Here is a 23,128-nt window from a genome sequence, read left to right on the forward strand (position 1 = left end):
TGTCTGTCTGTGTCATCATTTTCTAAAAATCGGTTGGCTCAATTGTAATGAAATTTGGAATAGATAATCTTTAGGGTAATGGCTAGACCTGATTAGGTTTTGAGCCAGATCTGTTTATGTTTAATTAGAGAAATTTGCATATTAATGAAATCAACTAATTATGCAATATTTTAAGACTGCATACTTCAATTTCAATATAATTTAGTATATTCGTTAAACATAATAACATACATTTGTCCTATAAAAGTCGTTGATGTACCTTACAGCGTTAATGAATAATTTGCATAATTAATTATTTTTGGTAATTAGGCTATATCTTAAGAATGCATACTTCAAATTCAACATAATTTAGAACATACGTTAACCATAAGGAAACACATATGTCCTATCAAGTTTGTTGATGTACCTTACAGTGTTGATGAATAATTTGCATAATTAATGATTTTCGGTAATTAAGCTATATCTTAAGACTGCATACTTCAATTTCAATACAATTTAGTACATATGTTAACCATAACAAAGCGGATATGTCCTATAACATTTTTGATATAGCTTAGTGTTGATGAAAAATTTGCATAATTAATGATTTTAGGTAATTAGGCTATATCTTACGACTGTATACTTCAATTTCAATACAATTCAGTACATACATTAACCATAACAAATTGTGTATGTCCTATAATGTTAGTTGATGTACCTTACAGTGTTATTGAATAATTTGCAAAATTAATGATTTTCGGTAATTAGGCTATATCTTAAGACTGCATACTTCAATTTCAATACAGTTTAGTACATACGTTAACCATTACAAAGTGGATATGTCCTATAAAACTTTTGATATAGCTTACACTTTTAATGAAAAAGTTGCATAATTAATGATTTTAGGTAACTAGGTTGTATCTTAAAAATTCTAGCTTCAAATTTCGTATAATATGATACATATATCAACCATAATAATACGCATGAAGTTTGTTGCTACAACTTTTACCATTAATGAGTATTTTGAATAATAATGAACGATATTCAGTAATTAAGCAGTATCATACACTCTTACATACATTAACCTAAGAAAGCACGCTTGTCCTGTTACCATTGTTTTTTTAATTTAATGAGGTATTTGCATAATTAGTGATTCCCTTACGGGAGGCATTCAGTTTAAATCTGGTTAAAATACTAGTATAGCCTAATTACTGAAAGCCATCAATTATGCAAATTGCCAAGCATAGAATATTTAACAAACCTAATCACTACTAGCCATTACCATAAAGAGCATTTGCACCAAATTTCGTTTGAATTGAGCAAGCCATTTTTTTTAGCAAACTATGACACAGACAAACTTTTCATCCAATAACATTCCTTTACAGAAGGTAACAAAACATGCAGGATTTTTTCAATCATTTATTTAATAATTTGCAAAACACATTACCTCAATCACTGTCATATCAGGCAGCATCACTAGATTGTGCTTGGATCAAGATTGAAATATGGGATTGATAAAGATCAAGTTATTTTACTTTGTGAAAATAAGATAATTATATTTTAACACATTTTTTTACTCAATTACATAGCACTACTTAGGTAGACCCACTCTTGGTGATTAATGAAGGTCTATATAAACATCTTCGTACTTGAAAAATCATGCAGAACTACATATACTTTTGAAATCGAAAGTATATTGCATATTTGGAAATAGTATGTGATCACTGTGGTGTTCCCTTATGGTAGTCACATGCATATCAAATCAACTGCAGTTACAGCATACAGTAATGACTAAGTACCTGTATATAGAGTTCATAACATTGGACCTTGTAATTGGTTAATTATTATAATATTCATTAATGTTACTTCTAAGAAAGAAAATTCTGTAGTTCCAGTTACCCTCAATTTAAGAATAGGTGGGGTAGGTAGATTTTTTATTTTATTTTATTTTATTGTATTTTTTTTCTTTGTTAGTGTCTAGTTCACGTTTTCCATTGTTTTCCAAATGGTTCTCTGTGTTGTTCATTTAATCCTATCAGATGTAAAGGCATTACAGATTGGAAGAACAGTTTTTGAGTGTCTTTTTAAGTTGATGGCAGTTTCTGCATCCACGTTTTCTCGTGAGACTTCACAAAGGTTAGGGTCAGCAGTGAGAAGCTAGGTGGGGTCGAGTAACTGGAACCAAACAATTATTTTGTTATGCCTTATCGAGCTTTGAAGTGTGTCAATCTTTATTAACTAATGAAGATATTGAAGCAACATACCATGAGCTAGGGAATTTCACACAGATTTGCTAATTAGTGAAAACAGCTATAATTGATAATCACAAACCAGGTTGAACAGTTCTACAGACATGTATATCTAAGTGCTGAAGTAAAGGTAGTCAAACTGCATATATAAACATGGTAATGATTAATCTGACTTAAACCTAAGGGGCCTCGTCACTTCACATGATGTGTAGCAACAGAACTCTTAGATCTTCAACCACTCTTGATGATGGCAAGATTTGAAAATATATATTAATCAAATCTGCACTTTTTTTTTTGAAAATGGGTAGAATATGGCAATTTTGAATGTTTTGACTTGCATTTAAAGTACCACTGACTAAATAAAGTAGATGAACATTGTCATGACATTTATAATGACCACAATATAAATTCCATATTATTTGCTCAAACTCCTATAACTTGGCTTGTGTGGAATAATACACACAGAGCCTTGTGTCTAAATATGATATACTATGGAAATCGTACATTTCAAAGTGGATCTAAATATCTACTTAATATTCAAAGTAAAGGTATCTTTTTTCAAAAGTAATCTTGTAATAAGCACTATATAAATTCATCTGTCTACATGTACTTGAAATAAAACAAACAATACATATGCAACAGCTGTTCCCTCACACACAAATATAAACACAAAAAAGATGGTTCTGAGTAAAAGGAAATTGTGCAATATATAATTACATATGATATGAAACTCTAATTACCATTGATCCAAATAAAACATTTCAAATATTATGTAAATATTAAATGCAAATAATCCAGGTATGCCATATTGTATGGGGTTTTGTTTTTTGTTTTTACTGTTTTTAAATTATTTTTTTTTTACTTTTATTTTTTTTTAAAGTTACACTTCATAATTTCTTCATTTATGTACTAAGACTTTCCTTCAACTCAGTTGTAATAACTATAGTACAGTTCTAGCATATCTTTCACCTTGACTTCATCAGTTATACAACATACAAACTAGTCTGACTAGTGAAAAAAATTGTACATATCAATAAAAACTGAGACATGATAAAAAAAAAGAAACTTAACATTTGAAACTGTTATCAAACACGATGATGAATTTTCCACTGTTATAATTGTCATTTTTTGATGAGAATATATTGATATGAAATACAGGACCTATTGTATATTTGTTTCATCTACATAATGAAACAACAAAGTCCACCACCTTAATAAAATGTCTTGTTTAATTTTTAAAAAACTTATTTTATTGATTTGACAAATTAACATAATTGTTATTATGTATAAGTACTGTTATATGATGTAAACAGTACAGCTTAAATTATGTACAATCCCTTATATCTCAACTTGCTGAAAACAAGTCTTTGAATAAATCTTTGTTGTAGATTAACTTGTACAGATATAACCCAACAGTCTCAATTCTTATATTTAGAGGGTTGGATTTATTTTACACCTTTAGCAGCCAACTCTTCTTTAACCCTTCTGAGGTAGTCTGGATCTGGATAACCAAACCTAGGTGGGCAAACAGAAGAATTGCAAAGATGAACCCCTCTCTTACTTTAAAAATTGTATGCAAATCATTGTTTGATCACACACAGGCCATGGTCATCAACATCACATCCTATTACTATTTATATTGCATGTAAATACGATTAGTTCTAACACTTCCTTCTTCATTATGTATAACTGTCAACGCGTAATGATTGCTAGCGAAGATGCAGGTTTATTTCTCAACGTTAAGAAAACAAAGATCATGGCAAGCATTAATGATGATGAGCCAGTACTGATAACAGTGGGAGGACAAGTGATTGACGTTGTACAAGATTTCAACTTCTTGGGCAGCTATATCACAAAGGTGGTAGTGCGAAGGAGGCGAAACGAAGGTTGACAATTGCCAGACAAGCAGGCATAGATCTGTTGAAAATCTGGAAATCGTACCGCCAAACAAACTAAGATATGACTCATGAATGCACTCGTCTTCAGTATTGCACTGTATGGGAGAATACAGACTTTGACGCAGGATGCGAAAATGAAAATTACAAGTTTCCTGCTTTGGTGCTTGAGGCATATGCTAAAGATCAAATGGCAACTAACATCTAGCATCAGTGTGTTGGAGACAGTCCATAAACCGAAAAGCTTAGTTAACATCATACTGAAGAAGAAACTTGAGTATTTTGGGCATATTGCAAAAAAAGATGGGGTAAATCTAGAGAAGCAGTACATGGAAGGACATGTTGCTGGTCGTGCTGGCAGAGGAAGGCCGAAGGCTAGGTGGATGAAATGAAGAAGTCTGCATGAGCTGACGGTGACTTGCTTTTAGTGATACTTGGAGGGAATTCATTTCTCGGACCACCAAGGGGTGGCTGACATCCTAATGGTCTACAGAAGAAAAAGTGTACAATGGACATCATTCACACACACTACAGACTACACTATCGGCATAATATCGTAGTTATATTTTTTCTTTAACAACATTAGAGAGGAATCTACACAACTTGAAATCTCTTCAAAATCTCCTCACACCTAAACCACCTAAAGAGCAATCTCAAAGTTAAGTTTCAGCTTGTATGTTGTCATATTAGTAATATCCACCTTGTTACATAATTATACTTCAAAGACATAATTAAGTTTTTAACGACTGTGACAATAATGAGAATTATCGCTACTTTCTGACAAAGCCTATTAGTGTTATTTCAATACATGTACTTACTTTGTAGGACCACCAAATTCACTTGTTTTATGATGAATATCATTCCAGGTTATCATGTCTGATAAACCTGTCGTACTTGATGTACCAATAGTGAAAGTAAGTCGACGGTTAAAAGCAATCTTCAGTAGTCGTAGCACTTCTTGACCTTCAGCATTGTTAGGTAGATATGCAATTCTTGTTGTCCCAGTATATTTCTGTCCTGGATTTGAGTGCTCTTTCTGATCATTGGAAAAAAAAATAAAACTGATTAACAATTACCAACGTTTAAAAAAAAATACTACCAATGAAAATACTGGGAATGTGTACAACTGAAATCCAACATCTGAACAGCACATGGAGTGAGAGAAACACACTACAAACATGCAAACATCCCTATACAGGATACTGGAACATCTTGAATTTTGGCAAAGTGTTTACGTTACATTATACAGCCATACCTCTTGAACTTGCACTGTAAACGACAGACTGTTTTGATGGAACATCACTTTCTTGGAAACTTGACAATCACTGATGTGATCACCTTCATTTGAAAAATTTACCAAGTAAAGTCCCTACCAAATACTAAGACAATCGGTCTGCCATTTTTGTTACTTTAAGTGGTTCACATAGTACACACACACACACACAAAACACACAAAAAAACACACAAAAAACCCCACATATTTCACCATACCTGTATAGCACTACAAGTACGAAACCTCAGTTCACTTGTGCTAAAAACTATATCCATAATCAACATAATTGTTTGAAGATCTGTGTGAAATCATGCTATATTTCATCTGGACTTTTGTGATAGCATTTACAAACCAGGTTTGGACTGAGCTCTTGGGCTGGTTTTTTGGGCTGGTCTGGGATCTTGAAAATTGAAATAGCATCATGATCAACAAAAGGCCTTTCCCAATAAAAAAGTGAACACTTCCTAATTTGACCCCAGTTTATGCCTTGGTGTTTTGAAGAATTAGTAGACAGTAACACCCTTACTAAGTTACTTTTTATCAATTTAATTCTATTTCATTTTTCAAGAGCCCAGCCCAGTCAAATTGCCAGCCCAATAGCTTAGTCTAATAACCCAGCCCAGCAGACCAGTCAAGCTGGGTTTTTAGTATATGCCTTTTCGTGACCTACCTAACCAAAACCAGAGAACTTCACAACATTTTAAGTCATTAACTGTTTGTTGTAAAACATACTTAAGACAAATTATTTAATTACTCGGCCAACATCAGACGTCTTAATATATCATGTTGATATTAAAGAAATTTGTTGTCAGCTCATCATGCTATTGACATGTCTGTTACACTGCGTATGGAAGTACTATGATCAATACACATTATAACTTTTGTTCTTCCATTTTGGAGGGTTGTGAAGAAATTGCCTTTTTGGAAATTTGATGCAAAATCTACCCTTGCAGAGGTGAATATTAGCTTACCCCTTGTTTTCCTGAAGGGAAGTCATACGTTATTTGTATATTACCACATCCAGGATAACCTGGGAGAGAACTGTATTGGTTGACATAAGATTTCATTTTTCCCTCTGGCATGTTGCCCTTGATTATTCCAAAAGGCACCTTACATATTGGGCAACTAGCACCAGAGAGCTTCTCTGCCTGGTCAATACATTCCTTGCAGAAAGAATGTTTACATGGCAATGTTTTGGGATTCTTCTTTTTATCCATACAAATAGCACACTCATTGTCTTTAGAATCATTATCCTGATTCAGAGAATGTGATGTGATCTTTCCAGGCTGTTTTGGTGTAGCACCTGGATCTCTACCATGAGAGGAACGAGAAATGCCTGTCCTGTCTATTCCTTCTGAAGCAACAGTTGAGAACAGCTTGACCTTATCCTGTATGTGACCCTTTCCTGCATTGCCTGACATCATAGATGGATCTTGGGAACCACTATGTGATGCAACACCACTTACATTCAGAGCACCATCTACTGAGCTTTCCTTCCAATGAAATCTTGATCTATTTCCTGTCATGTCACCTTTTTTGTATGGTACCCCAAGCTCTTTCAGGTATGCCTCAAACACTCTGATGTATGTCTCTACAGTCACACTATCGACATCAACAAAATGTATTTCCTTCATTGTCTCTTTCCTATGTTTGTCATCAAATAGATAACCAAAGATGGCTTCCTTCATCACTTCTGCACAGACTTGTTTTGGTACACCATAAAGACCTGTAGACAGAATCAAATTACGACTGTCATTAATAATAGATTACCATTTTATACTGAACATGATTAGCATCTAGAGATGTGGTCTAGACATCAAATAACTGTGTTAAGAATAATATACTATTAAAGTCTGGTATTTGACAGTTAATTGATGTTGTCTGTCGCAATCATTTAGGCTGACCATATCTGTATACAGTCAGTCACCTGCAGAAGACAATGTCGCCCACACTGAATGTTTATATCTTCCGTGGCTGTAAAGAAATGAAGGGAGTTTCCAAAATAACAGGGTGACAGAAATTTAAGGCATACATGTGTATTTATCATGTCACTCTTAGCTCTGCCAAAGTGCAGTAATGCAGACACAGTGTAGCAGATCGTGTACTTGTATTGTGAAAAGAAAAGTTTAATGTCAACTAGATCATACTAAGTTATTATTGTACAAGGGAGTTTCCAAAATAACAGAACTTTCAGGTTTTTACACAAAATCATTGCCTCAGGGTAACAGAAATTTGAGGCATACATGTGTATTTATAATGTCACTCTTAGCTCTGACAAAGTACAGTAGTGCAGACACAATCCAGTAGATCATGTACTTATATTCTGCCAACAAAACATGTCAAGTAGACCATACTAAAGCTTACCAATATACAACGTAAACAAAACTACATTCAGTCTCTGCACTTCAGTGAATGATTCATGTAAGTTTATTAAACTGTCATTGATATCGTATCATACAGATTTGAATGATAAATTGTACAAATATACAGATTCAGAGGCAAATCAATGACTGAATCTCTTTATTTTCTCCCTCTTAAGGTTGTCGCACAGGCTGGGCTACTACAACTTGATATATTTTGTTTCACAATCTTTAACTTTTTCGCATTGTTAAATTTGTCACAAATTTTAAATATTGGTGTAATTGCAAAATCACTTGCTAACTCTTATGTGTATAATGTTGTCAACTGGTCACAACTTTGGGGTGTACTTTCCCCAGGGGTGTGGCCTAGTGATTATTAAATATAAAACACACTAGGAATACAAAATATGGTGTAATAATTACCTGTACCAATAGCTGGAATAGCAATGGATTTCAGAGCCAAACCTTTAGCAACAACCATGAGATTATAGAAGCAGTCATACAATGCTTTCTTCACCTGTCTTTCATTCCAATCACTCCATCTAGGACCAACAACATGCAGTACCCAAACACAAGGTAGACTTCCTGCCTTAGTGTACACCACTTCTGACAACTTCAGTGATCTTTTCATGGCCTTGAGTATATCATTACTTTCTCGTTGTATGCTGTATCCTCCTGCTCTCACGATAGCCCCAGCTATGCCTCCACCATGATCTAGTTTGTCATTTGCAGCATTTGAAATGGCATCCACTCTTTCTTTTGTTATATCTCCTCTACAAACAACCACTTTCTTGCCTTGAATTTCAAACTCCAAAAACCTGGCAGCATTCTCACTATGTTGGTCGTCTGAAACACTCTTACTTCTTTGAAGACCTTGTGATTGGCTTTGCTTTTTGCCACCATGACGGCTTGTTTGTAAAGTCACACCAAGGCATTTACAAAATACTTCCACAGCAGCCCTAACATCATCTGATTCCCCCATTACTCTAAACTGTTTGGGTTCTACTTCCTTAATGAAGATCTTATTGTATTGTTTATGAACTTCACTCCTAGCCTGACTAATGTCATGTGATAAAATAGCCTTTGAACTGAAATCTACATCTTTCGACTGCAATTTTGAGTGTAAACCTTGTACAAATGTAACAAAGCTCTCATACACAGTATCCAAATCTTGTTGCTCACAGCTACCTAAACCCATGGCTGGTGAAATTAGAATATCACTGCAACCTTTCCTTTCAAACTTTATCTTATGTTTATTCTCATCTCTTGCAAGTCTCTCACTATGGACATGGAAAATATAGGCAAGCATATCTTCCCCAACAGTTGCTTGTCTAGTGACATCTTTGGTAGTTTCATGGAAAGATTTGGAATCCGGGTCTATTTGGCCTCTGCCTACACTAGCTAGTTGTGGAACAGTTGTTGTACTGCTTACATGGATTGCTGGAGGGGCAACTGCTGAAGATGAAGACAAATCCACTTGGCTAACTGCAGCACCTGAGAGATGATATGTCATTGACCTTCCACTTGCTTCAGGACTTCTTTGGGGTCTAATGACTACAGTAGAGTAGACTACTTGAACAGCCCTATCTAACAGGATTTCATCCTGACTTACTAGTGTATATTTCCTTGATGACACTGTGTAAACAATGTTCTCCTCATATATGACAAGTAGTTTTTCTACATTATTCTTGTCTTCACGACAAAACTTTGACACATTACTGAAATCAACAGACCTTACTTTCACCAAAGGTTTTACTACTTCAACCAACAATTCAAATTTTTCTTTTGCTTTCCTTACTGCCTCTGCTGATGATCCAATACAAAGAACTGCTCCCTCGTCATCTGCTACTAACTCAATGCCTATGTTATATCTATTTCTAATCTCATCAATCTCAACTTTATACATTCTATGAACAAACAACAGAGTATGATAATCTTCATTGATTGACAGTTTTTCAATGATATCAAGTTTGCCATTTTCACCTGGATCTTCCAAAGCTAACTCTTCTTTCTCTGCATCAGGTACTACTGCAAGATCATCACCATCATGTTTCAAGGTACTTTTATCTGGCTCTGCTATTACTGGTTTCATCTTCAGTTGTGGAGGGTCAGTTCCAATCTCATGCCAAAACTCTACTGCAGCCTTTCTCAAAATGTGATCATCCTCACCAAGTAACGAGTACATTCCTTTCTCAGTTTTATAATAGGTTAACTTCTTTGCTCCAGCATACTGCGCTATAATGTCTTGGGCTTTCACCAGTTTTTCTTTACCATACCTAAGCCATTTGCTTTCATCAATGGTAAATGTGATGTACTTTAAATGACTCTTCTTATCTTTGATAAAGTTTTGAAACTTTTCATGTGCCTCTCTAGCCACTTCCTCTGGATGTCCTGGCTCTGGTGTTAAGTACACTTTCCTTTGGTCTGGTTCTGCTCCCCATTCAGGCTTTACTTTACAATCTTTACTGAGTTTGCTGATTTCAACTGAATGTATAATGAATAAATGATTCAGAATACAGTGGTTCTCTTCGATGAAAATGTTTTCTGTAGAACTTGTAGGTTCGCTCTGCTGTTTGGTTGCTCCATCTCTTTCATGTTGTGCGATTATATTACTTTCTGGTGGTTGTGTATCTGCATCTTTCTCATGGGTATTGTCGAAAGCTTTGAGTTTTTCAGGATGTGATTCATGTTTGGTGGTTTTTCTTGGTTTTGGAATAGGTGCTTCTTTATTCTGTCCTATTCCTGTGACTTTCGGTGAGAAAGCTCTTTCTTTAACACTTGCAGCCCCAGATGCTGTATGTTTATCATTCTCTTGTTTGTTGTTTCCTTTGTCATACATGCTATCTTTATTTCTAATTTTTGTCTGACTTGAAACGTCAGTGTTTTTTGTAGCAGGTTTACTCTCTGTGCTTCTAGATTTGTATCCCCTAGACTTCACATTCTTATTCCCAAACTTGTTCTGCCTCTCATCATCAAAGTCTTCATCTTGTGAGACTGGCTTCTCTTCTTTATCCTTGCCTACACCATCTCTTACTTTATCTACAGGACCTGAACTATCACCTAAAAATTCAATATCTGAACTGATGGCTGCTGTGGAATGCTTTGCATCAGCCTGGCCTGACTGCAGTGACACTAACATTTCATTCATATTTATGATTTGCTGGAGATTTCCTTTGACTCTGATTTTGTTACTCTCTACTACCTTGTATTGTTGTGCATGGTCATCTAATATAGGCTTCACCTTATCCAGTGTAAGCTGTAATTCATCTAACTGCAATATTCCCACTACATCTAGCAGCATCTGTAAATTTTAGGGAACATATGAAATTAGTACACCACATGTCTACATTGTTTTTTAAATGCAAATCAAGTGGTTTATACAAATTAGCAAATATTGCTAGTTGTTCCTAATATTTCCGATTATACTTCTGTACAGTTTACATTCTGATTGTTGACTCACAGACCTGTAGCTATTTCATGACTTTAGCCATTCTTGTCATTTCTAAATCTAATTGTTTAGCTGTAATCTGGGGTAGAGGATGGTAAATAAAGGATTTTATGGAGTAAATGTTCTCCAAACCTAGGAGTCTGTAATGTGGGAGTGATATGACAAATTAGATATGACATAAATCTGACATTTAATTGCAAGTTATCCAATGCTTGGATGCAGAATACTGATGGTTACCAGATATCATAAAATGTCTTCTACTCATTGTCAACCAGGCATGCTGTTATGAAGGAAATAATCTTCTCAAACAAAAAATAGTAGCACTATTTGTCTTACATATAAAGCATTGTATTAAAACACAAATGTTCAACCTCTTTAACTTTGTAATTTGCTATTGACATACAGTATTAAGGTATGTTTTCTCAAAGTATAATAGGGTTGTCAAGTGGAGTAAATACATTACAAACCACAAATATTACAAATTCTTCAAGATCACTTACATATTTGTTGGTGGTCATATCTTCACCCTTATCAACTACTTCTACTAAGTTGTCAATAACTTTCATCAACTGAAATAGGTGTCCTTTGATAAGCACCACAGTATCTTTAAGTTCATATGTTGTTCCAGCATCCTTCAAAACTTTCTCCAGATCTGTTTTATCCAATTTTAACTCATCAAGGGGTAATGTGGATGTAAAGCTGTCAAATACATCCTGAAAAACAGAATTAACATGATTTTCATGTTGTATTCATGACTAAATTCTTTTTACATATTACATAATTATCTAAGTAAGCACATTATACAACATGTGTTATTCTGATTATTTTTGAAAACAACACTCATCTAGGGAACCTGATCTGCTTGGATGCTAACAAGCATTTCCATCAGTTCAAGAAACTAGAAGTTGAAATTAATGGCAACAAGCCTGCTACACTCAAAGACAATGTTGCTGTAATTTTGAATGTAAAATAAACTGACAGAGTAATTTCGTGACATCAGCTAGAGTAAGAATGGTTTTGCATTGTTTACAAATAAATAAAAAGTGTCAGTGGCATGGTTCTGTTTATGTGCTTTTTAAAAAAAGTGTTTATCCACAAGCTGATTCCACCCTGTTGTTATCTATGCAATGTACACTGTCAGTTTTGTAACACCTTTGAGCACAGACTGGGAAAGCACTTTGCAAAACCTACCATTACTATTATTATATTCATTATTTTTTTGCTGTTGCTAAGGGTAGAAGCTAAAGTTGCTGGGTAACTATATGTCAATTTTTGTGTAAGTTTATACACTTGCCTAAATATACGTATTGATATTTTTACAATACACATGTAGATCATCATTTCTCTGTTGCTATGAGTGTGGTCTTGTCAGTATTACATTTTTGAATGTTTATTCACTTGCCTGTCCAATCATACTGGCAATAATACTGGCATTTGGCTGCTGCTAAGGGGGTGCGGTCATTGTTGGGCCAGTTGTATCAATATTTCTTGAAGAAATCAACAGAATAACATTCTAAAAACATCCCCATGAAATTTCAGCTTTATCCACCATGTATATGTATAGTTTTTGAGCTTTAATTTTTTGACCAAAAACTATCATTCTAGACCTAATTGGCATATCTCTGATAGGATCATCATGTCAGTTTTTTGGTTTGGGTGAAAAAGTGTCATTTTTGGTTAAAAAATATATATATAATATATCTTTGTACATGTATACAGCCAGCTATCTGTAATTTATCTCACCTTGTTTAACATTTCATTAATAGCAATTTTCTCTCCATGAAGTTTGCCAGCAATCTTCTCTGCCTCCAAATGTTTATACTTAAGTGTAGAGAGTTTCCTGTTCAGAGTTTGGTTTTCATCTTGTAGAATTTTAACTTGAGCTTTAGCATCCTCAGTTTCTTGCTGTTGTTCTTTTAGCTGCAAAGAAAAATAGCAATCAATGGATGACTTGTTTACAAATATACAAATGAAAAAGATGATAGAATGCTAATCATGGGGGGGGGGGGGGGGGGGTGTCAACCTGTTTTTGAAATTGGCAGATGGGGGGGTTCATTGTGTTTTGGATTGTGATGGAAGTAAAAATCCTTTTCTACAATGGCATATAGCCTTGTCTGAAATGTGATAGATGTAAATATTTGTTCTTGTCCCTGTTTCTTACATGATATATATAATATTACTTAAATATCAGTTTGACCCAAAACCCACATCTCTGACGCAATCATTTTCATTTGAACAATTTCCCAACTAGACACCGGAAGTAACATGACGACCAAATATCAAAGCAATCCGTCCAGCAGTTTTTGACTTTAAAGGTGATTCAAAATGCTCACATTCACTATCACTAATTTGCTAGACGACATGTTTGTGAAACGCATTCTGGTTTTAAAACTTTTAAAAAGCGTCTGCAAACACCTTAAAATGACCTTTTTTCAGTCAGTTCCCTTCGGATTTACTACGAGAGTTTTCGGGTATTTCCGGTCCCACCTAGACCACAGGATTTTATGACGTCATAAGGAGTACACGTTAGCACTAAGACTATGATGAGTGTAGTCACTAGGTGAATAAAACTCAACAGCATTGTGAAAAAATACATTGCTGGTGGTTGTAATAGACATCAGTAAACAAAAACTACAGTCTACATGTCTTATTAACCAACATTTGCCGATATTTACTCACACTTTCTGACTAACTGTCAGTGTCTGTGGGTATAAAAGCTAAAATATTATCTCCCCATATTATGGCAAAATAAATCAAAACGGCTAGACTCGATATACATAAACACTTGTAATGTCGGTCGCGTGTTTCAATCTATTTATCTGATTTTGCATGGCGTCGACAGCATATTTTAGCCGACTATTAAACTCGACTATACTTGCTGATATCGCCTTTTGAACGGCGCATTTAGCAACAAAGTAAACATATTTATCTCGAATAAATATACACAAAATACTAGCTATTAGATTATTACCCATATTATCAGCAATAAAATTGTAAAGAATTGAGGGAATTTCGTGAGTTTAGTGTTGTCATTTACATGACTTTAGCAACTCGTCTGGAAGAAAACTTGTATGGCTTCCCTTGTTGCGATATCACTTAATACAACAAGCCTATTTAATATTCATTAGAAGAATTTTGTAACGAATCATGGTATTCGAAGTATACAGTTTAGGAAACCAACAAATCAAATATCGCGATGTGTTCATGATATTAAATATGATTGGACAATATTGACGTCGGCCATCAAGGTCATGACCCCAGCACATGGTTATGAAAGAAAGCCTGCAACTAGATACTTAGCCACGTCTGGTCCAATTTCTCAGGGTTTGTTTTGAAGTTAGAGACGTTATTTCTGTACGACTTGAAGAATTTTACAATATATCTAATTGATAAATATTGATTATATCAACACGCAGATAAATCAACCCGACATGAATGTGCTCTCCCAATTCCATAAGTACATACACTGCTTCAGCTTTGATCGGCGGAACTATCCTAGTATAAGCTTACTGCCGCAGCCGCGGTAATTGCACAAAACTTGACAACACTACCCACCTACCGATATATAATAACCACCTGTATACCGTGATAAAAACAAGCAATAATTCGAGTCGATGAGACCTACTTCTGTTCAGTCTGATCCGAATGCGAGTTTCTGAGGTTTTACATGGGTCTCAGACTCGGACTAGAGTATTGCGCCCTAGACAGCCCTGGCCGAAAATAATAGATGTAAACTTGTGTTCACAAGCCAAACATGTGAAAATGCAAGACCACAATGACAACTGTGAAACATTCACAGGTCACTCTCATTTTATATATGGAAAACAAAATTAGGTCGGTCACAGTTCCATTTACATGATGCAATGACTCGGAGCGTGCTTCCATATGCTCGGAGCACATTGAATCAATTAGTGTATTATGGGACCAACAAATATATTGTGGCACATGTCCCGATACGCCTTCTTGAAGTTTCCCATTGGTATTCTAATAGCTAGTATATTTATTCGAGATAAAATATGTTTACATGTACTTTGTTGTTAAATGAGCCGTTCAAAAGGTGACGCGTGTATGATTGGGCTAAAATATGCCGCCCCTGGCCCGGGGATGCCGTCAACACGTCACGGCGGTATGGTAATGCTTCTTGTCGGCAAATAATAAAAAATCAGATAAATAAAAGTCAATGAATGTGAAACATGCGACATCACAAGTGTTTATGTACATCTAGTCTAGCCGGTTTGATTTATTTTGCCATAATATGGGGAGATAATATCTTACCATTTATACCCACAGACACTGACAATTAGTAAGAATGTGTGTAAATATCGGTAAATGTTGGTAATGATAAGACATGTAGACTGTAGTTTTTGTTTACTGATGTCTATTACAACCACCAGCAATGTATTTTTCACAATGCTGTTGAGTTTTATTCACCTAGTGACTACCCTTGTCATAGCCTTAGTGCTAACCAGTACTCCTTATGACGTCATAAAATCCTGTGGTCTAGGTGGGACCGGAAATACCCAAAAACTCTCGAAGTAAATCCGAAGGGAACTGACTGAAAAAAGGTCATTTTAAGGTGTTTGCAGACGCTTTTTAAAAGTTTTTAAACCAGAATGCGTTTCACAAACATGTCGTCTAGCAAATTAGCGATAGTCAATGTGAGCATTTTGAATCATCTTTAAGTTGTTTACATACACTCACACACACACACACACACACACACATCCACAAACACAGACAGACAGACAGACAGACAGACCCTTTCCATGCCTATAGCATTACTGAACCTTATCAGTTCAGTTGTGCTAAAAAGGAGCTGTGCACAACTACATGAATCTAAGCTGTCAATCAGAAAGTCAGAATTATAATCTCGTAAGACTAACCTTGTCTACTGTTTCACTGTAAGCTTTTATCTCTTCCTCAAGTTTGTTGGTTGCCATTTTTGTCTCCCTCTTCAGAGTTTTGTTTTCATCTTGTAGAGTTTTTACTTGAGCTTTAACATCCTCAGTTTCTTTCTGTTGTTCCAATAGCTACAAAGGAAATAACAACAAATCAAGGGTAAAGTTTTATCATGGCAAATGAAAGATGGCAAAATGTACTACATGTAAAGCACATTGATGTTTGCCAAACACAGTTCTAGCATATATTGCTGTGAGAAGTCATTTTCTGGTAATAATGGTGAGCCTTTATACTAGAAAATATAGCACTAATGGCATTATGGCAAACAATTTTTATTACACCTGATCTGCTGGCTCACCAAGTCAGGATTGTAGCACTTGAACGGCTTATAGGGGAAAACCGTCATACATACTAAATGTATATTATGCCATATCATTTGGCTGTTGCTATGGGCATGGTCTTGTTGCTAGGCATATTTGCATCTACCTTTTGGATGTATATCCACTTGTCTATTTAACCAACCCTGTTTTTATCTTGGTGATATACACCATCATTTGGCTGTTACTATGTGTGTGGTCCAGTTGCTAGGTATATTTGCATACATTTTTTGAATGTTTATTCACATGTCTATTAAGTTTGTATTGTCTACAATTAAATTGTGTGTATGATTATTGATAAACTGTTTTCTTGTTGAAATTCAGGTGGTAACTTCAAACAAATCTGAAGTGACATACATACTTCATGTTCTGTTCCTGTTCTCTTTCCAATCGCAGTTGCTCCTCCAGTACTTTTAAGAAATAATTGATCAACCTCCTCCTTCTTGGGCACATACTTCTCAACTTTAACATTTTCGTTGAATATAGTGTGTTTCATTTTAACCACTGTTTTGACAACTAAAACCAAAATTACAGGATTATTGTATTACTATTGGTAAGACAGGCTGTCAAACATTGACTTTTACAATGTAACAGTAAACTTAGCAAGAACTACTTATTTATGAACTAGATCATCTTCTTTCCCTTAGTTAAACATACTTGTTGTAAATTTCAAAATTTTGTTAAAATACATTTATTTACAAATGACATATGAGCAACATGATGGATATATGACCAGTGGATGATATTATTGATAAACAAGTAAGTCACAGACCCCTATTTCACTTCTATGTGAAAATTTTGACATTATTCAAAGCCCAATCACGCTGTGAAAATATTACGCCAGATGTTAAATTTAAATATTAATACAGTACATAAAGTTAAAAGTAGGCCAATCGAAGACACATTGTTATTCCTCGCACAGACAGGGCACTGACACCAGTGAGCTCCAAAATGGCTTCAACCTCACCTGGCCATGCAGACCTTGCAAGTGTCAAAGTAATAATATGCATCACTATACCAAAGAAAAATACATCTCTGCAGCCCAGAAGACCACAGCCACTGAAATATCGACACATCACGTCCAAACAGTCTATTATTCATTGTCACCCAGGAGAGAAGGACCCCGTCAGCCCAGCCAGCCACTGTAACTACACCCGATCATCCACCTGTTTTTCCAGACCATGGAATAAGTGCCCACGTCGATGCCGCACATTTGAAATGGTATAAAACATGTTTGACAGTCCGCTGAGAGGGACTGATGAGAAAAAAATGGAGGCATTTAACAGTCTACTGAGGGGACTGATTAGAAATGAGGAGGCGTTTAACAGTCCGCTGAGGGAGCAAACAAGGAAAAACCGAGTCAAAGGGTTTAGTCTGCTGAGGGACAGACAGAGGGAGAGAAAAAATAATAATAGGAATGCACTACTACATGAGAACTCAATAAGGCATGTGTTTACATGTAATAGTGCATCGAAGGAAATTTGTGACTGAGTGCGGGTAAAGAAGCCCATTTCTGCTGAATAGTGTGCTCGTGTGTATGCATTGTGTGTAATAAAAGGCTTTAGCTTTATTATTTTGAGAAAGTTTGAGGAACTGAAATATCTGTCAGAATCATTTCATGACTAAATTTTTGTAACATAAAGAAGTGACAAAGGAATTCACGCCAACTATTTGAGTCACAAGCGAGAACAAAAAGATATTGTTGAGACAATATGTAAATATAGAAGAGCAGTCCCCTCTCAGTTTGTGATTACCTAAGAGGTACAACAGAAATGACTAATTAGTAATGCCAGGAGGAATAGGCTGTTTAAGGTCTGGTGCAAATATGTACACCTTTTGGAAGACAATGAAAAGAAGAATCAATTTGTAATTAGTGTGAGTTATCTGCACACAAGTTATTATTTTACTTATGTGTCATTTAGACAGGAGGTAGGGGCTTCCTCTATGCCCTTACCTTTATTGCTGCCTGCTTTTTGCATGGTCCTGTCTCGGGGTGCCAATTTAAAGAACTTCGGAGTCATTTTAAAGAAATGTGGTGTTTAAAAGAAGTGCAAACTTTATACAAACAAGCAATAATACTGAGAAACTTTGTGCACCCGAGTGCATCAGAGGGCACTCTTAGACAATTGAACAAAGGCATCATACAAACAAAACAAATTGTTCACACAAGCTTATGGAAACAATATTAGTGCAGTGCCAGGAGGAATGGGCTGATTAAAGTAGGGTGTAAATATGTACACCCAGAAGATAGTTACGCCCAAACTCGAGATGTAATTAGCATGAGAGCACTGCATTACAGTATTCTTTTACTTGTGTATCCTTAGACAAGCTTGGGCCTCCTCCTCTTACTATTTGTCTGTGTGATATCCACGAAATGGCTATTCTCCACTATTCTCAACAATTTCTCCCCTCTTTTCCACCACTATTATAAAATAATTCTCCTTTCTTTATATTGTATACTATTACTGAAATGGAAGATTCTTAATGTATATTTTTGATGATCAAAGACATCAGTTGCCCAGTGAATATTTACCTAACAGCAATCCTTTGTTTAGTTATGGGTAATTTGTTATCATCAAGGGCAAGCATTCAACATTATTCTGTTATTTCGAAACATGTCAGATTTCAGTTTTGAATGCTGTATGAAAAGGCAGTAAATTATTAGACATATTATTCTTCATATACATGATAATCAAATATTAACTTACCATCAGGGTTACAGAAAGTGACCTTTGCAGACAGGGTAGATGGGCTTTCACAACAAATCTCAACCTTATTCACATCACCCCCTCCATTGCAGCGTCGTTGAAAGTGGATAGTCAGCTTATCAATGAGTGTAACAAAAATTTCTTGTGTTAAGGGAATACCCGTTACAACAATGGAACCATCCTTTTCACCTGTGATATAATCCTCATCTGTTACATTGGAGGATGCTCCATCAGCATATCCATTATCCCCTTTACCGCGTTTACCTTCAGAAGATGTGTCAGACATATTGCAATTGTCGAAATTTCTGCAGAATGACTGCTAAAATGCAAAAATGACAATTGATTGAAATGAATATACATATAAATATGGTATTGTAGTAAATGAAACCATTTCCATAAATAATGAATGAATATCCAAATCAATTACTAGTTACATTTAGTGAAAAGTAAGTTGTAAGCGGATGGCACAACATCATCATCCTCTATTCCTTAAAACTGCTCTGAAGCAGAAAGCGGGCATTATCTTGCTTGACAATATAATACCACTTCATGTATCAACAATTTAAATAGTCATTACTACATTTTCTTTTGTGTGGAAACCAATTTATATATATAACGTCATCATGTAGTTTCATCATTTGAAAGAAATTTTTTTTTGCTCTTACACAATTTTACATACATTCATAACATAAAGGAAAATAGCTGAAATGTATAGAATTGAAGATATTAAAATAGCGCTAATGGCAAAGTAGCACAACTGTAAAATATATGATATTAAAAAGAAACAAATGTTTATCCACATGCTAATCTACTAGTATTTTGTTACCCATGCAATATGCACAATTATTTGACTGTTGCTACGGGCATAGTTTTGTTGCTAGGCACCTTTGCAAATATTTTTGAATGTTCATTTACTTGCAAGTCCAACAAAGTCCTTATCTTTGTAAATGATAAATGCATTTAGCTATTGTCATAGGTGTGGTGTTGTTGCTAGGCATATTTGCATATTTTTAAAAAATGTTTATTCATTTAGATATCCATTCCTGTTGTTACACTTTTGCAATATCCAACACCATTTGCCTGTGAACTTGTTGTGGGCATGGTCTTGTTGCTAGGCAGATATGTATGTTTTGTCTTGAACAACATTCTAACTAGGGACTGAAATCATAGTTTCATCCCCTATCAAATATCAAAATAATCTTGCCTTTGGTTTTTGACTTAAGTCACCCACAGATAGGCAGGCAGACAGATAGACAGACAAGACACTCTATCACATCTTGCATGAATGAATATAGTTTAGCTGTGCTAAATAACAATGTGTTCAAGCAATCTCAAACATGTTAATCTTGGTGCCATTAAGAAATATGTGAGAAATACCCTATGGTGTCATTCAGACCTAGGTGTGAATTACTTTGATGTACATGCTAAAGTTATGGTCCTACATGTATGTAAATTGTAAGTAGGACACAATCCATGTGCAATGTCGACATCGAAGCAAACTGAATCTTTACAACAACAATAACAATGTTAGAAAGCGATGTAGAACAACTGGTTTATGTTGAAAATATACAAATATAATGATATGTAACTGTTCCCCCTGTTTTGAAAGTTCTGTGAATTCAGTGTACTTAGGCAATCATTTTCCAAAGTAAGGAGTGCATGTTTTTCAAAGGCATGACTTATCAAATTGTGTCACTTGCACTTCATGCTGGTGACAGGTGCCAGTCACTAGACACTAAATTAAACTGCATGTGCCCACATTTGAAAATTTAGCAAATGATTTAAAATTCATATCTTTAATGACTAACGATAATAATATTATTAATGTTGCACAATATATAAGCATATGTTCAGTTATGAGACAGCAATACCTACTCTTATAACTCATTTAACGCATTAGTATGTTTTAATTTCATAATTGATTATTCCTATTGTTATTTTTTACTTTTTATTTCTTAATGTATACTATAAATTTCTTTTCTTTTACTTATTTCGTCTGTGCTTTGTTTGTAACCTTGAGTAATTCCTCTGGGAATTATTATGTGCTCGAATATACCCTACCTCCATCATGGGTAGCGTACTATAAATACAGAGCAATTGGATTACAATGTGTGACGAAAACAATTGTGATGAATACATGAACATGATGAAACCAAATGCGACATAACAGATAAACTACTAGAAGTTCGAATGGCGTAGTCTAGTATATCATGGATATATTATTGAGTATATGCACTAACAGCTAGGGACCGACTTGACTTCAAGTTTCACTTTGACTGTTAAACCATGATTAAGTACATGGTAAAGTGAAAGTCCGGTCGGTTAACAGCACTGTATTACTGTATTCGTTTGCCCAAGATAAGCTTAGGTAGACATTACAAGGGGACTTCTGAGCTGACAAATTATGATGAAGTCGTTTTCAAAACGTTAGTGTTGTCAATAAGTGCCGCCATGTTATCGCTCTGCAGCTTTGTAGGTCTAAACCTTACTTCTCTTTCGAAAAATACGCAGTGTAGCATTAGTAAACGCAGCGCCAAATATTTTCAGTGTGCAACGCTACACCTATTTGACGACAATATTTAGTGCACGTGCACTTACACGTCACGTATGACTTACCGACTCAGTCTGCCTTTTGAAACCTATGAATCCACCAATTGTTTGGACAAACGTTTAGATATATGATCGAACGACAATCCGTTTGTGCACGCACACCACCGTGAAGATGGTGGACCTCTTCGGTGCTTGCGAACAGTTCCGGGAATTCCCATGACGTCATGACCTTCTACCAATCAAAAAACCGAAAGGCAGTGACGTCAGGTCTGGTACCGGGGATTCCCCTTCTTATGACTTCTTTTGACCAATCAGAATGAAAGCAAGCTAGGCATCAGTTTTTGATCACCAACCCAGAATTTTGGCATTACATAGAGGAAAATCCTAACATTTTACGGCATTTAAACACAGGCGTAATTTAACACTGTACCTATATGTTATCTTAACATCTCCTGTATCTTTATTTTTTTTTGCAGCCACAATTTTTTCTATCCCCCCCCCCCCCCCATTCAGATCAGGTTCTTGCCGTGATATAAATGACATACTGTGATAATGGCATCTTCGTATCTTCTAGCTGCAATAATTGTACCGTTAGTTTTCGAATTTGACGTTTTTGTTTTTTAGCTTTTCATTGTTCCGGGGTTTCCTCTCAAAACTAGTCACAACAATTTTTGTGTCATTTTATTTATTTTTCAATTTTTTTTTTATTTGGAGGCTTTTGTTTTTCTAGCTTTTTTTGATCGTTCTAAAGTTTGCACTTAAATCACAGGACACTCAGGCTTAGTTAGTTATGTTTACGGAAAAAACAAACAAACAAACAAACAATAAATAAATAAATACTGACAAGCATCAACAAGAGAGTAATTACAAATCATTATCAACAAGAATTAATCTGTTTTCCTATAATATGCGAAATGGCCACAATTGTACATATCCCACAAGGGATGTGACTGATCCCTACGAAATGCGAGTAGTATATTTCCAAGTCGTGAAATTATTGCCAATTCGACATCTGATCAGTAAAAATCCATTTTTCTAGAACAATCATCCTTAGAACTCGCATAATGATATTTGCCAGGTGCAATTGACGTCATAGTCAACGGGAAGGCAGTAATTCCGACGATTTCTAAGCCTTCCATCTTGCATTGAAAAATCTTGTCAGATGAAATTTGGCAAATGTAATAGGTAAGCGACTGCTCCTCTGGGTTAAATTTGGTTAAAATCATGAGCAAAATATTTTGTGACCCCTTTCCAATCAAAATTTCCAAGGGTCTTCCCTTCTCACCACCAATTTTTTTGTGCCCCCATTTTCTCAATCCCCCCCCCCCCCTGACCCCTCGCAAATTCTGTTTGTTCCCTATTTAAAGGTTGTTTCATGAATTTTCCCATG

At 35.3% G+C, this 23,128-nt stretch overlaps 2 protein-coding genes across 3 annotated transcripts; both read right to left on the minus strand.

Annotated features, from left to right (window-relative positions):
* Positions 1–1,427: 1,427 nt before the first annotated feature.
* On the minus strand, positions 1,428–10,946 carry LOC144446650 (uncharacterized). 2 transcript variants are annotated; one of them, XM_078136466.1, is made up of 4 exons: positions 8,180–10,946; positions 6,863–7,122; positions 4,942–5,159; positions 1,428–3,743 (listed from the first exon to the last, which is right to left on the minus strand). In XM_078136466.1, exons 1-4 carry the CDS (start codon positions 10,902–10,904, stop codon positions 3,674–3,676), a joined length of 3,273 nt encoding a protein of 1,090 aa, XP_077992592.1. In that variant the 5' UTR covers positions 10,905–10,946; the 3' UTR covers positions 1,428–3,673. The 2 variants fall into 2 exon arrangements, with proteins under 2 accessions (XP_077992592.1, XP_077992591.1); XM_078136465.1 differs by having other exon boundaries at positions 6,368–7,122.
* On the minus strand, positions 10,907–21,927 carry LOC144446219 (uncharacterized). Its single transcript, XM_078135970.1, has 8 exons — positions 21,805–21,927; positions 19,189–19,507; positions 16,842–16,996; positions 16,088–16,234; positions 12,948–13,124; positions 11,705–11,917; positions 10,959–11,057; positions 10,907–10,927 (listed from the first exon to the last, which is right to left on the minus strand). Exons 2-8 carry the CDS (start codon positions 19,472–19,474, stop codon positions 10,907–10,909), a joined length of 1,098 nt encoding a protein of 365 aa, XP_077992096.1. The 5' UTR covers positions 19,475–19,507; positions 21,805–21,927.
* Positions 21,928–23,128: the final 1,201 nt, after the last annotated feature.

This window comes from Glandiceps talaboti, chromosome 15 (genome assembly GCF_964340395.1).
Source record: "Glandiceps talaboti chromosome 15, keGlaTala1.1, whole genome shotgun sequence".
Lineage (NCBI taxonomy): Eukaryota > Metazoa > Hemichordata > Enteropneusta > Spengelidae > Glandiceps > Glandiceps talaboti.